This window comes from Chenopodium quinoa, unplaced genomic scaffold (genome assembly GCF_001683475.1).
Source record: "Chenopodium quinoa cultivar QQ74 unplaced genomic scaffold, ASM168347v1, whole genome shotgun sequence".
Taxonomy (NCBI): domain Eukaryota; kingdom Viridiplantae; phylum Streptophyta; class Magnoliopsida; order Caryophyllales; family Amaranthaceae; genus Chenopodium; species Chenopodium quinoa.
The window spans coordinates 22,517,286-22,534,486 of record NW_018742204.1 but is presented as its reverse complement, the minus strand read 5'-3'; the positions used below and the strand labels follow the sequence as shown (position 1 = coordinate 22,534,486).

The following is a 17,201-nucleotide window of genomic DNA, read 5'->3' as shown; positions in this document are numbered from 1 at the left end:
TATATATTCATATCAGTTTTTACCTTATTACTATTAATTTTTAGAGTAATGATATGCGACCTTTAATGCAACGTAAAATACATTTTACTGATCAATATAAGTAGGTATTTCGATTAATTAGAGGTGTATGACAAAATCATATATTAATGAATATAATTAATATTTAAATTTAAATTTCAGCTCTTTTTATGTATGTTGTCTTCAGAATTATATACTAGTATGCAGTATAATACTAAGTAGTGTTGAAAATTAAAACTCTAATTTTAAAGATTATTAAATCGTTATATGGTTGAGACTTTAGAAACATAAAATGTTAAGGAGGATGCTATCTTTAGGAAGAAAGTACCAAACGATTTGCATGTGATACCACATATAACGCAATAAATTCTGCGTACAATAAGACAATGTAGGGCTAGTGTAACTTCACATTAACGTAGCTTGTTTAATTACATACCTAACTTTATTTATTCAAGCAAAACCACAAATTAGACACACTCAAATATCATTAACAACAAAATCTACACAATTATTCAGTGATTACTACTAATTAGGTTTACTAATTACTGAGAACGAAGTATCTTAACCTTAAACCCATACTTCATGTGAAGGATTATAGAGAGATTAGGAACAACAAGATGTTCTTTTACCGGTTCAATGTCATAGTTTTGGATTATAGTAGCCGCGATAATCTTCATTTGTGTGAAGGCCATTTCTTTCCCTAGACAAGTTCTTGGCCCAGCGTTGAAGGCTAAAAACTTGTACGATGGCTCATGTCTAACCTTCCCTTGTTCCGTTATCCATCTCTCCGGCTTAAACTCGTAACAATCGTCTCTCCATATAGATTTCATCCTTCCCATCGCGTACATATTGAATATAATTTCCATGTTTGGATTCACGGGGTGACCGCTTGGCAATATGTCCGGCTCAAGAGGGGACTTGGCCTCGAACACTACTGGAGGGTATAATCGTAAAGTTTCACATAATGCGCTATGAAGATACACTAACTTGCCACTCACCTCTTTAAAGTTTGTCCTATTTATTAGTACACCATCTAATTCTTTTTTAACCTTAGAAGCAACACGTGGGTGCTGTGAAAGGAGGTAAAAGAACCAAGTTAACGTGGCACTAGTTGTGTCACGTCCAGCTACAAAAAAGTTCAAAATTGTATCCCTTAAGAATTTATCGCCTTGATTATCAAGTGGAGTCTTGTGATTCTCATCCTGTTTAATATATAGCGTTAATAGATCGTTACTCACCTCAATATTGTCTTCCTTTTCCTTGGAAAATTGCTCCTTACTCAATTCTTCTCTTTTAATAGCTATACATTTATAGATGAAATCATCAAGAGTTTCCCAAGCCTTCCTATGCTTCTTCTCTTCTCCAACATCCAACCACCTTAAGAACTTCCAAACACAAGATGGCACGACATGTCGATAGAAAATCACTTCCTCAACATCGTCCAAGGCCTTCGAGGATGGAACCCTAGGCAAATCGACGGATAGAGACCTTGGATCATGGTCCATAATGATGGTACATATTGTATCGAACGTGAACCTTGAAAACAAATCTTGCAAATCGACCTCCTTAGAACGCTCGGACACATGATCAAGGACCGAGATAAGTCCATTTTCCACCTTATCCCATGTTTTCTTGACCAAAAAATGATGGAAATTTGGATGACCAAGGAAAGAATGAGCCATTTTTCGATGATATTGCCAAACCATAAAATCCGTGTTAAAAATTCCATCTCCTAGTACATCAAGAATTGCATTTAACTTAGGACCCTTTGGATAATTCCCAAAGTTCTTGCTCATAATATAGTGAACGTTGACCGGGTCAACGGTAGCAAGCAAGTACATGTTGGTGAACCAAGGACCCTTAAGAAAAAAGGTCAATTGAGATTTTAGCATGATCTCAATGAAATAGTCATGAATTCGATGTACGTTTATGAGGAGTGCCGGAAGCATCCCAACTATAGGCCAATTCGTCGGGAGCCCGATGTTGTTTCGATAGAGGTTGACAAAGAGAAGCATGGAGAGGAGTACTAGAAAGATTTCAAGGTACTCCATTGTTGGTAAAAAGGAGTAATATTATGGGCTTAAGCTAGAAAAGATGAGAAAATATGGTGTATTGTTTTCTAGGAGAATTATTATTAATGTTTTTGTTTATTATGTATATGGATGGATGGACTATAGTGATGGCCCCTTTATATAGAAAGGAGTTAAAGAACATTATTGATATAAAATTGTGGAAGAAAGATAATGAATAATGGATGCAACCCTAATTAGGAAATCTTTGTGCAAGATGTAAATTAAAGAGAAGCTATACAATGTACAAAAGATTAAAAATGGAAAAAAAATTGTCCTTAACATACATTTTTAAGACACGTAAAGACATTATGAAACGGAGGAAAAATAAATTTTGATAAGGATTAATAAGTTCTGAGATATTCAGATTGAAAAGTCACATAAGTTTAGCTTAGTTTAGAGTTAACAAGGGTTATCAAAATTTAATATACAGCTAATAAGTTTAATAATTGCTAAAAAAAGCTCATAAGTCATGTTAGTTAAGATAAAATCAAATACGGAGTAAGTTTCACAGGTTTAGAATTAGCGAAAAATTAGGTGAAAAAAACACACTTTAAGGATAGTTTAAATTGGTAGGATTAGATGGGTGGAAATAATGTACAGTTAATAAATGTATCAATTTTATTTATTTTTTTAATATGTGATCAATCCACATTTCAAATATAGAAATGGTAAGTATTAGAGATATCATCAATATATCTCTTGGTAATTTGGTATCAAATATTATTATGCTAGTATCTTCGACATTATTTTTTGTAATCAGATCATGCACTAATGTTTACGCTTTGATCTATACACTACGTACATCTTATCCATCGCATGCATTTAATCAAACTGAAACTTTACCATATGGAGTATTTTATTTTCAATACGTGGTGACACACCTTTTTTTTTTTTACACTACTGTACACTGGATGTACACTATATTAAAAAAAAAAAAAATAAATAAATAGGGTCGCTTTTACAATTTTTGGGTAACTTTTATCAATCTAATCTAATATATATCATATAACTAATACATAAAACTAAACTTTTAGCCAGGTCACGACGTTGCGACACTTGGCGTTCCAACTTTTCGCCAGGTGTCGCGCCACGTTGGAGTGATTTAAATAAACTTCATAAGATAAGAAAAAATATAGAATTTTGGGATAAAATTTAAAGTTTAGAATTTTATTTTCGATAAAAGACCAATATTTCAGAGATACAAATTGAATTATAATTTATCTAAAAAAATTATTAGATTATAATTCTTAAAAATTATCATATAAATTAATTTTTTTTTATGACATAATTTTTTTTGGAGCGAAGGAATTAGTTTAAAGTGTAAAACATCTATTTATAATATATACTAATCGGTTAAAATAATATACTTCACAACTAATAGAATTTTATTACTACATAGACCTGTCAATTAGGGTTGAGTCATGAGTCATCTCGGATTGGGTTACTTTAGGTTACGAGAAATGTTCAACCCTTGCCCAAAGTTTTGGGTTCGGGTCAACCCAACGGGCTTTGAGCATTTATCTTATTTAATTTATTATATGTTTATTTTCTTAAAGTATTAAATCGAACATTTCCACCAATATTAGTATTAGTCATTATATGCCTACTAGATAGTAAATCGTCACAAAAATACATCAATAAACTAATTTGTATCAATGGTATATTTTATAATTTGACATATAGATTAAAAATTTTATCTTTAAATTCAATAAACAACCTGGGCATCGCACGGGCACAAAACTAGTATATATATAAAGGGGAGTTTTTTCCCGAGTTTTTAGAGAGCCACGTAGGATCTAATTTTCTCAGCGCGCCATGTAGGATTATAAATCTTAGTAGTAGCCAATTAAATAAGAGATTATTAATTTCTTTTAGAATTAAATAATTTAAATGCCTTGTAAGCAAAATTGGCGAATGAGATTTTTAAGTTTAAATTAATAAAATATTATATATTATCTTTTAATACTAGGAATTTTATCTAAATATATAACAAATTTTAGGCTCATAAATACAAAAAAAAAATTATTTAAAAAAAATCAAACAAACCGTGCATCGCACGGACTTCATCTAGTAAATATATAAATATTTTATAATTTTTATTTATATCAAGGTAACTTTTATTCTTATTAGGATAAGTTTTGCTCATTTGATATTAACATTATAACAGATGTACAATATTCGATTTATTTAAAAGTTTGTCTAACATGTGACACTTAATTTGGGACAAACCAATACAAATGAAAAAATCAGATGAACAATAAAGATTGTACATCAATTAATTTGGAAAGGATATTATTGGAATTGAGAATTAAACAGAGAAGTTGATAATTACAATGTTATTATTGGATTTCATGTTTAAAAATTAGCACTGTTCCTAAATTAAAAACCCACTTTTCAGCCTATTTGATTTGTATACACACTTAAGGGCTTGTTCTAATTGGCTGAACTGAATTGAACTGAACTAAATTTATTGGAGCTGAAGTGAACTGAATATTTTATGAGAGAAGGAAATTAAGAACTAAACTGAACTGAAGAGATCAGACCCTTAAACTTAGAAAATGATATTGAATAGTATGCCCTTTCTTTGCCCATTAATTAATTTGTCGTCCTGTTTTCTGCATGCTAATAAGTAATAAGTTGGATAGAATACGACGACATAGTGTTAGAAGCTTAGAACACTCTGGATGATATGATACAATACCAAACTTTGCTATCCAATATACAGTTGTATATTGGTGTCCCTATCAATTCAATATCTACGTATGAGATAGGAGATTGGAGTAATTACTACTTTTTTGACTTTCAGACGTGAGGTTAAGGGTCGAATCTCACCAAGCCTATTCTAAGATAGATTTCTTATAAATTTTTCCCTTTTCGGATGGACCTTCTCAATGTATTACCTATAAATTAGGATATATATCCTATGATTTAAATATGGGTAATATCAACAAATAATTAGCAATGTCAATGAGACAGTGTGGGGTGAATGTTGGTCTTTCTATCCCCAACACATAATTTCATCTCCATCCACGGGTCCAAACTCCATCCCCATTCTTACCACGGCGGATACAATTCCACAACCATTCTTACTAGATTATTGATAGTGTATACAAAAAATTCCTCTCATAATCCATCAAAATCCTTCATTTTCATCACTAACACATTAATTTTGCTTAATGTTTCTTCCATGAGGATGTCATGATAGCAAAAGTTGTGTCACTAAATGGCACACTTTTACAAATGTAGGACTAACTAATTAAGGGTAATCACCCATTGTCCACTATCAATTTCCTTTGTACAATATCAATAAATTGGTAGTGCACTCCATCACCTACGATAGATAGAGACGACGTACTCACTATACTTCCCAATTTGGAGTGTTGTAGTTGACTAGTTGTGGAATTTAATGGCAATTAAAATTGAAGAGATGAGGACAAGAAGTAACTATAAGTACAATAGATGCTCATATGGGTGGTAATTGATATTTGGTAGTATGAACAAAAATATGAGATTATTGAGATAAGATTGTTAGAAGTTGATGTTTTAACCATGAATAACCTGTTTGTCTTTATATCACAAAACAAAATATATATAGAGTATACAAAGGTATTACTCACTCCCTTTGTTTTATAATAATCGCAACACTTTGACTGACACACATGTCAATACATAACTTTGACCATTACGTCCACAAATCCACTAGACAGTAAAAGAACAAAGGCGTACCATACCTTGTTGCTTTATGCTACAATGCACAAGTAAAAAAAACTACTTATTTCCTTGCAAGATTGTTTAAATAGTAAAATGGCGACACTATGAAAATATAATGAACGAGTGCGTAAAATTGAAAAATAACTCAATTTCAATATAAGTACATTCTATTAAAATGTGATTCATGCTTGATTGCTAGGGGAATTGCATGTGAAATGTCTATCTGATCTAAAAGGCTTAAAGAGCAAAAATTTGGAGACATAATATTTAAGAGGTTTGGTGTTAATTTTTTAAGAAATTTTGGAGGTCCCTAAAATCACAATTTTGAAGCTCCTTTGAGATGGCCTAGCTTATTTGTGCAATGGCACATGCCGTGTCGACGTCGTTGTCTATCAGCTTCAGTGAAAACAAACAATAATGAAGATGATACTTAATCAAATGAATTGTGATTTGTGACATGAATGGAATTATTATCTTCAACTTTTGTGTTATGTGTCAATTGCACTGTCTAAAGATGAAATGGAAATGGAAAGGCAACTATTAATTAGGAGTTTGAAAAAGAGGCAGAAATGCCATTATAATTAAACTAGATGATTCCCGAGCCATGCTCAATTTTTATCTAGCTCTACCTTCATCCATATACAAACGTTTTAAAAAAACTAAAAAGTCATTATTATACCAATACTCAAGAAATCATAAAAAAAAAGCACCTTATTATTATGGTATCAAATTGTTCAAACATGTTCATTAAAATCCAAAAACAATTTAGTTTCATGTATAGTCGTTCCATATTACATTAATAACGAGAATACTAAGACATACTTTCTCCGTTCTGTTAATATTGCAACAAGGAGAAAATTACGCATCCCAAAACACATTTTATATGCTAAATATCTATAATTATGTAAGAATAAAAATTATAAAAAGTTGATATTGTGTAAGTATTATATGAGACGAATCCAACAAGATCCCACTTGACTATATGTTGCTTAACGTATAACTCATATTATATGGTCAAACAAAAGTGATGAATAGTGCAAAAAGTCTATTGTTGCAATATTAATAGAACGGAGAAATTATATATTTCTATAATAAAATAATAAGGGTAGGTCATCTCTAGTCTCTACAATAAAATAGTCAACAGAAATCAAAATAGTCAACATAAATCAAGTTTAATTTTGTCCCTTTAACAAATTTCCAACATATTGTTTTACAAATTTATGGCTATATATCCTCAAAAGGTCAAGCTCGATCGATGAGTACATTTAACTGATATGAACGAATATATTCAAAGATTATATATCTCCATGAAAGCAAACCTTTAAAAGGTGACTACATTCGATAATTTCCACACAAAGTAATTGCAGACCCTCAAAGGCACTAGATTTGTCATGGCTTATATTTGCGTATCGGGCATGGAAGGCTTCGTGAGGTCCATATATGTTATGCTAACCAAAGTATACGGAAAGTTTAGGATCATCTGCTCTTAAGGAGAATTGACATTACTTTGTCACGCCCCTTTATACGAGAGCCTATCACGCTTAAATTATGGATGCAGTATGGGTGTTCTGGCCTCATCCACTCCAATCCCTTTGTCGTTATTGTGAGAATAAGGCCAAGTATCATAATTAATTAATTATATAGTTTGGAAGTGTAATGTTTTGTCCAAAATAACACACCTACATATTGTCAATTACATCTTATCAATTATATCATGAGTAGTGACTACTACACTTTATGACTATATAATATGTACTTCGCACCATTTATAACAATATCGACTCAAATCCGATTATTAACTGATCCATCTGAATCCGAAAAAATGGTGACCTAAACCCGACCTGAAACCAGCCCTAGACCCGAGTTGATCCGAGTATGAGAGACCCGGACCCGAACTGACTTAATTGGAGATGACCCGACCCGAATGTAACCCGTAAATTAATGACCTGAACCGAACTCGACTTGAACCGAAATTGACTTAACCTCGTTTTAACCTGTCAAACCCCGAATTTAACCCGACTTGTTACTAACCTGACCTAAATTTAGCACGACCCGTTCCTAACCCGACCCGAATTTAACCCAACCTATTACAAACCCGACCCGAAATCAACCCTACTTGTTATTAACCTGACCCCAATTCAACCCGACTTGTTATTAACCCGATCCGAATGTACTAGACCTAAGGTTCTTTGCAAAAGCTTTAGAGAGTCGAGTTGCCCTATGATAATCTCCTTGACTCTTTCCCGTGTGATTGGGTCTGTTACAAACCCGACCAAAAAATTCAACCCGATCTGTTACTAACCCGACTCGAAATCAACACGACTTGTTATTGACCCGACCTAAATTCAATCCAAATTGTTCCTGATCACCCGTTTCAAATCACTTTAAATGCAATTTAGATCACCTTATTATTATTAATCAAAGCATTTTGTCTAGGGAGACCAAGTTGATCCAAGCCAGCAAAAGAAAGGAGCATCATCCTCAAATTTAAGAGTTAAATATAGTATATATTTGTTGTATGGTCAAAGGAGATAATCATCTTCCTAAATTATAGACTGTAGTTCCCAAATATATTGCCATACATATTATAGTCAAAGGAAATAATTAGCTTGATAAAAATGATAATTATCTATTTATAGTTAGTTGAACCCGAATATGACCTCACTTGGAAATTAAATGACCCGACCTGATTGTAACCTGCAAATTATTGATTTGAACATAACCTGACTTGAATGTGAGAATGACCCGGCTTGAAAATGACCTTACCTGATTATAACCCATAAATTATTGACTTGAACCGAACCCGACTCAAACCTGAGAATGACCTAACCTGATTCTAACCCGTAAATTATTGACTTGAACCGAACCAGACTCGAACCCGAGAATTAACCTAACCAGTGAAAACCCGTATTAAACCCGCCTATTGTTCACTCGACCCAAATTTAACCCGACCTGTTATTAACCTGACCCAAACCCGATAAGAAGAATGACCCGACATGACCCGACTAAAGCATGACCCAACCCAAACCCGACCCGCATAGGAATGAAATTAATCCAAATTGACCAAACACGAGTTGACCCGACCCACTCATACCGATCCATACCCGACCTGTTTACCCCCGAATTAACAGCTCTACCCGAAACCTCCAAAATTTCTCAAAAAAAACGTGGATATTAGTCTTCAATTTTGGAAATTTTTAACTTTTTTTCATTCGAAAATAAAAATTGCCGGAATGTTTACCATGGTCCCTAATACCTTTCGGGGGTCCAATTGGCTGGGTGGAACCATCCAATTTGCCTTTAAACGACCAATTTACCTGTTTACATACTTTACAACTTGCATCGATTTCATTAACTCAAGCCTACCACGAACATTTATGACAACATATAATGATCATATATGGTTCCAAAAGGCATTATATGACCCTGAAATGTATCTGACAGGGTAAAGTCGTATCCCCTAATCAAAAGTAATTCCTAAATCCTCTAACCAATGTAGATAGGGAAGTAGGGTCGAATCCACAGAGAAACGAGTCTTTCTATTCCTAATTAAATAAAGTAATCTAAATTATAAAGTAACCAATATGTAAGTTTGGATGTGAAACTAAACTACGGAGATTAAGAAAAGGGAGAAAACAATATATAAAAGGATCTAGGGTATAGGCTCACCAATAAATAATACTCCAGGGTAAAACATAGTAATCAATCATTGACATTGCATAAATAAAATGATTAACAGGCTCTCGCAATTTATTAATCAACATAGATCTAACAGGCTCTCGCAATTTACTAGATCTAAGTTCTTATTGAAAATAGCCTTTAATATCAAATTAACATCTGCTCGATTCATCAATTTAATATTGCTATACTTTTACAAGCCGCAATTGTAAAACGTTAAAACAATTCAATAAGAAATTATCACGCAATACCAATAATCAATAATAGTCAATCATCAATGCATCAATTAACCAGATTGTAAAGGGCCTTCGCTATGTATTACAATCACACAATTAATTTACCGGTATTAAACCTCATCTCTCGAATCTCGACTTAACCATTTATAAATTAATCTACCTATTGAAACTAGACCTAAACATTAATTCTCATCTCTCGAATCTCGAATCAATGTAGTCAAACTCATGCATAAAAGATAGGCCTAATCTAGTCACAGAGCATTAAATCCATCAATAGGAAATTAATCTAGCATTGACAATCAACAACAATAAATTACCCCTTCATATTATTTATGGATTCCCATCAACCCTAAAAATAAAATTACTCACACATAGTAAAAACTAAACTAATCAAAGTAATAAAATAAGTCATGATGAAAGGAATAAAATAAACAACTAAGATTAAGATAAGAGAAATCGTTACCAAAATAAATCTGGAATTAAGAGTAGATTAAGAGCAAAGCTTTAGGAGAAAGAAATCTAAGAGAATAATTAAGAGAGTAAGGAAAGAGTAAAAGAAAAAGAGAATGAAAGAGATAGATCCTAAAATCGTATTACGGAGGAGTATTTATACTCCGTACAAATCCTAAACTAAAACAAACTAAAACGACGCTAATCGTCAACTAATAAATACACGCGCCCGATCGGGCGAGGCACCGCCCGATCGGGCTCGCCTTTTTGCTCATAATACTAATCTCGCGTCCGGCCGGGCGCGTCACCAGGCGCCAACCATAGCTTCTCCCGCCCGGCCGGGCGCGCCTCCGGGTGCCAGCCTCTTTGGCCGGGCGGCTCACTTGGGCCACTATTTGGACTATGATTGGGCCTCAATTCTTCGGGCCAATCTGGGTTTCCTCTTCCAGTCTTGAATACTTGGTCCAAATGCCCCGGTATCACCTATACCGAGCCCTTAATCACCGGTTCGATGGCTCTAACCGGCCCTGGGCTATAAAATCTGGTCGTGCTTCTCCAATGTTCGTGATTGCTCCAAAATATCTCGGGAAAATACTCCAAAAGCATAATTCCCTGCAAAAGTCAACCAAATATACGAAAACACTAGAAAACACCAATTAGTAATAAAAGTGGCTCTAAAGAGCCAAAAACACTACTAATTATGACCAAGGGACGGGGGTAAAATACTATATAAAATAGACACATCAAACTCCCCCAAGCCAAATCTTTGCTTGTCCCTAAGCAAAGATCTCATCAATGAATCAATAAATATACTTTACCCCAAAAAGTAAAAATCAAGCATAAACGATCCAGGGTAAATCAAATAAACATGCTTCAAAGTCAACCAATCAAATCCATCTAATTACCAATCTTCCCTAACAATTGTCAAATAAAGCAAACCACAAGAGCATATAGAATTCAAGACTAGTGCTCATACACTCAACTCTCATTTTTGTGGCGAGTAAAAGATGTACTCGATCGCTCTCCATCCAACCCCTTTATGTGAACAATCCCCTCCCAACTCACACTCTCGTGTGTATAAAACAATGAACGCTCACTCCTACTAGTCGACTCGAAATATGTCAAATCATAACTTGCATTGACAAACAGCACTTTCACATTCATACAATTCTATGCACAAAGGTCGAAAGGTCTTTAAAACTTGTAATGTAAGGCTAGGGTAAAGGGTAGGAATCATTTGGAAACAAGTGAGAGAAAAGCTATGCTTAAAGGAGCCAATCCTAATAAAGCCCATGATCAAAATAAATAATGATCAACATCTCCTACATAACCAACTCTAATATCAACCAAATATACTCCAATCATAATAAATAAACCCAACTCTTACAATTTCACTAATAAGATATAATAATGAAGAAGTAGAGTGAATAAACAAACTTTATTTTCCAAACTTGAATATTTTTTTTTCATTGAAGCTCTATTATTTTTCTTTTGATCAACCTCCAACTAAAACATTTGAACATTTTTTTTCTTTTCTTTTGAAGTTCACTTATTTTTTTACATTTTTTTTCTTGAACTTCTTTTTTTTTCATAACATCATACTTTATTTTTTCAAGAAAATATAACTCTTAAACTCGTCAAAAATAAACATGAATAACAACAGAACAACTTCCCAAAAGCCCACCCAAGTTGTGCAAATAATAAGCACACTACAAACTCCCTCACCTCACTCACTAATAGCTCCCCCAAGCCAAGCTTGGGACTAGTAACCAATGGGACAAAATAGGCTTGTAATATGGCTAATAAACAACAAAAAGTCAAGGCAACAACATAGGTAGCAAGAAGGGAACAAATGTATCTACAATATCTGGAGGCTACCTAAAAGAACAAATGCCTTCGTCCTCCACAGTGTGCATAATAATGAATCATATAAACATTACTTATAGTTGCAAATCAATACTCAAATTCAATGACATACCAGGAACTATGAAACTATCACACATTCCTTACCAAATCAACTAGTCAAGCACTATATTCACAAGTAGTTGGACAAAATTGACGCAAGCTAAGGTTTCAAGGCAATCCAACATCAAATCATGATCAACTAATCCACAATGCTTATCATCAAATACCAAGAATCAAAACAATTTTTCTCAAGTAAGGGGCACAGGGAAGCATAATTTACAATTCATTGGAACGTATTTTTGAATTTTTTTATTTTTGAATTTTTTTGTATTTTTCATAAATAAGAAAGCTATAAAACTAACCTAGAAAGAAGGAAATCTAACCTAAGAAAACACACCAAAAATAAAAGAAAAGAAAAAAAGAAAGATACCAAAACCAAAATCTTCCCCAAGCCAGAATCAGACAATGTCCTCATTGGCTCGGGAAACTAGCCCAGCATAGCTAGTCCTGATCATCCTCATCCATCGAGCCGAAACCCGCACCTCCACTGCCACCTGCACCACCTGCACCAGAAGAGCTACCACCAAAATAATCAGCGTGAAAACTCCCTCCCCCCGCCGGTCCCCCGAAAGGAATCTCCTGGCCGTACCCGAAGAAAGAAGAATAGTTAGTGTAAATACCACGGGCAGTGGGATCCCTATCGTATCCCTAGGGTGGAGGCTGAAACCAGTCAGGGTGAATAGCGTCGTCCGGAATGTTGCCCCGACGAGCATAATCATCGTACATAGGGTAGAGAGCTCTACCCTGGTTCCGCTCTAGGTACCCTAACCTCTGGTCTAAGGAGCCTACCATCCTCCTAAGGTCAATATGGGAATGCTCGATACGTCCTAAGTCCTGACCTATACTCTGAAGATCCCAAATTGGGTCAGAGTCAACATGAGGGACGGAGTGGGACATACGAGGTGGAGAGAAAGCCACCTCGGGTTGAGGCTGGGGTGGTGGTGGTGCCTGCCCCCTAGCGTTGGCAACCAAAACATCATAAGTGTAAGAAGGTTGCCTTGGGGGAAAGGCGGTCAAGTCAGGACTAGGTAGGGGAAAAATGGGCAAAGGTTGCTCGCTCCCAGTCCGAATACACCAAAATGGTGTCTGCTCGCTATCCGGTATAACCCACCCCAACTCCTCAAAATACCTAGCAGTCATATAGGTATCTGATCCACAGTTGGTCAGCTGGTGGGGTCTGTCCACTACAAAACCGGCCTTTTTCACTGCTATTCGAGTGATAAGGCCACCTAAACGGATAGGGGTCTTGGATGTGGTGCTGGTCGTGGCATGCCTACTCAAATGGTGAACTATAAACCTGCATATGTTCAATTTCCCGTACCCGTACACATAGTGTCCTATGACAGCTAGTTCGTTAGATTGAGCGTTATGGGGCTCGGCCCTACCTAAAAAACACAAACCCGCAAATCTTTGCCAGATTTTTGGGACAGGGTGGTGAATAGGTTTGATACTAGCATGTTGGGGGTCGGAGGTAGGAAAACCAGTCAAAGCATTATATATGTCACCCATTTTATAGTCCGCATGCCACTGGTGAGATAATTCAGAATTTAATTCAAAAATTTTACAACATTCTACAAAAGTTAAACTAATATTTCTATTGTTTAACCTAAAAAATAAATTTGGCCCATTTCTACTACTAACAACATGGAAAGTGGACAGGAATTCACAAGTAAGTTCTCGGAAAGTAGGATAGTGCATATCAACAAATTTTCTCATGCCAATGTCATTCAAAAATCGTTTTACAAAATCATACAAACCAAATGATTCTAGGGTAGGGCGGTGTACCACCGAGAAGGAATTACCTCACGACCGATTAAGTGCTCTAGCCGTTCCTTTTGCTCTCGGCTCACAATCCGGATCGTCGGCCAGTACGGGAGTTGCAAGTCCGGGTCGTATTCCTCCCTCGAACTGGAGCTCCTACCAAAAATGGACCTAGCCCTTTTTGAAGCCATGTTAGGAAATGGGTTTGAGAATTTATTGAATTAAATCTGAAAATTTTTTATATGGGAATGTAGAGGATGAAGAGAGGATCACAAATATGTAAAGAGTTTGGAATTTGGGTGAGAATTGGAGGAGAAATCTTAGAGAGAAGGTAGAGAGAATTCGAGTTTTAGAGAGAGAAAGTAATGGAGGAAAGAAGAAATGGAGGAAGAAAGAAGAAAAGAAAGAAGAAGAAGGGGGCGGACGCCGCTCGCGCCCCGTCGGGCGCCTTTCGCCCGATCCGGCGATCTATCGGTCCTATTTTGTCCAACTCACGCGCCCGATCTAATGTTCAAATTTTTGCCTCTTCTCGCGCCCGGTCGGGCGAGAGTCGCCCGATCGGGCGGACAATTAAGTCCGTATACGACGAGTTTTGCGCCCGGTCGGGTGAGCTTAGCTTGATCGGGCGAAAACATTTAATTTTTAGACCCTTGCTCTCGCACCCGGTCGGGCTAGCTTCGCCCGGTCGGGCTCGAGACTTAATCGGCGAAATAATATTTTTCTTCTTTTCTCCAAAATTTGGCTAACTCTTTTCCTTCAAACCTGTACAAACACTCATAAAACTCGTTAAATTCCCTCATCTCTCCTCTCATAAGAAAAAGGAAAGAAAAACTAGTCTAAAAAGCATTAAAAATACGGGTTGCCTCCCGCAAAGCGCTGGTTTATCTAGGTCCCGCACGACCTTCTTACCACGTACAATAACTAGGATCCTTGGCCTAACGCTTGGTCGGGTGGTTTTTCACCCGGTCTAGCGGTGTTTAAGATACGGTGTGGCTTCCTGACATACCCTGTGGGACGCCAAATCACCTTATCTGGTGGATCCTCCTTGACTTGGAATGGTGGATCTACCATGCTACGCACTAAAGATCCTTCATTGATCGAGGATTGCTTCAAATTTTCCTTGCATGCAATACTTGCAACTCGATCTGGCGGAACACTTACCGTAGGCTCAAATCGCACAACTTGCTTGATCGGTTCCACCTTTTCAACCTCAAAACCAAGACCAACATTGTAGAGTGCTCTTTCTATTGCATCGACTTCCTTCTGCCATTTGTTTATCTCATCTGAAAAGGATGCAACACAAGATACCGCCTCCAAGGGATCTTTTTCAAGAGCTTGGGGCTTGTTAGAATAATTTTCAACCACATTTGCATTGAAACATTTCTCCTAAATCATGGAGCTTTTAGGGGCATTATTCAGATTAAAAACAACTTTATCATCCCCTACTGATAATGTTAAATTACCACTTCTTACATCTATGACTGCTCCTGCAGTGTTAAGGAATGGTCTACCCAAAATAATTGGGGTTTTCATATCCTCAGCCATATCAAGAACAACAAAATCTACAGGTATATAAAATTTACCTACTCTAACGGGGAGATCCTCTAAAACACCTAAGGGGTATTTGAAAGAACGATCGGCCATTTGTAGAGTTATATTGGTAGCTTTTAATTTATCCATATTCAACTTAGAACACGCAGATAATGGCATGACGCTAACACTAGCACCCAAATCACATAATGCATTATCAATCAAGAGATTGCCAATATGACAGGGGATAGAAAAACTACCCGGATCTTTTAATTTAGGTGGAGACTTATTTTGAAGTACGACACTACATTCTGCAGTGAAAGCTACCGTCTCTACCTCACTAATAGACCTTTTTCTCGTCAATATTTATTTCATAAATTTTGCATACGAGGGGATTTGTGTGATCAATTCAGTAAAGGGAACTGTTACTTTCAAATCTTTTACCACCTCTAGGAACTTACCAAACTGCTTATCCAAGTTTGTCTTCAATTGACGATTGGGGAATGGAAGTTTGATAATTGGCTTTGGAGCACTATTACTCTTGTCTGGAGTAGCCACCTTCTCTGGAGTTGTATCCTGAAATGTAGAATTAGATATGTTAGTATTATCTTTTAGCCCTGCAGGGCTATCAACTACATTGTTTGGTTTAACGGAATTAAGATTAGCATTATTTAACAAAACAAGTTCATCAACTCCGGGCATAGAGGGCCCTTCGTAGTTTGAACCACTCCTTAGAGTAATTGCAAATGCTTGATCCGTAGGCCTAGTCGGCTGTGCCGGCAGAGCTCCCTGTTGGCGGGCTTGTAGGGTAGCGGAGAGTTGCGCAATTTGATTATCTACAATTTTATTGTGCGCTAGAATTTAATCAATTGTCGCATCTCTGCTCTCCATGTGCTTTTGCATATTAGCCAACATTGCTCTAATTTCCACCAGAGAAGGGTCAGAAGATGAGGAGGGTTGTTGTGGTTGGTTCTTCTGGCTAGCATTTGGATGATAATATTTCTGCTGCTGTTGCTGTGGCGCCTGTGGTTCTTGTGGTGGTGGGTTTTGAACATTAGTGCTCCGGTAGGAAAGGTACGGATGATTCCGATACCCAGGATTGTAAGTGTTAGAGTATGAGTTATTTTGCCTATAAGCTTGGAAGGCATTGACTTGCTCCACGGAACTCCTACAATCTTGCTCCCAATGACCTACAATACCACAATTTTCACAGAAAGCCTCATTAAAATTATTATTAATCGCAGAAACATTAGCTACATTAGCAGTGCTCAGATTATCTAATTTTTGGCAAATAGAGGTTAGTTGAGCTTGCAAAAAGGATACAGAGTCTACACTATGCTTCCCCTTGTTCACAAATCCCCTAGGATTCCCATATTGGGAATTGTGTATCGCCATGTCTTCAATAACCTGACCTGCATCTTCAACATCAAGATTCATAAATCTCCCACTAGCTGCAGAGTCTAAAATTATTCGAGAAGAATTTCCAAGGCCATTATAAAAGGCTTGGATTAACTGCCATTGCGCTAAATTATGGTGGGGGCAATCTCTTTGTAAATCCTTGAACCTCTCCCAAGCCTCATATAAAGATTCATCGGCTTCTTGGGCAAAGTTCTGGATCGCACTCCGTAGTACTGTTGTTCTCTCTGCAGGATAATACTTGTTATAGAAATTCAAAACAAGAGTTTCCCAATCAGTTATACCAAGTGTAGTTCTATTTAAACCATTAAACCACAATTTAGCTTTTCCAGTTAAAGAGAAGGGAAAGAGAATCTCCCTGATT

The 17,201-nt window shown here is 36.2% G+C and overlaps 1 protein-coding gene across 1 annotated transcript; it reads right to left on the bottom strand.

Annotated features, from left to right (window-relative positions):
• Positions 1-426: 426 nt before the first annotated feature.
• Positions 427-2,270, bottom strand: LOC110723992 (alkane hydroxylase MAH1-like). Its single transcript, XM_021903407.1, has one exon. It carries the CDS (start codon positions 2,067-2,069, stop codon positions 561-563), a length of 1,509 nt encoding a protein of 502 aa, XP_021759099.1. The 5' UTR covers positions 2,070-2,270; the 3' UTR covers positions 427-560.
• Positions 2,271-17,201: the final 14,931 nt, after the last annotated feature.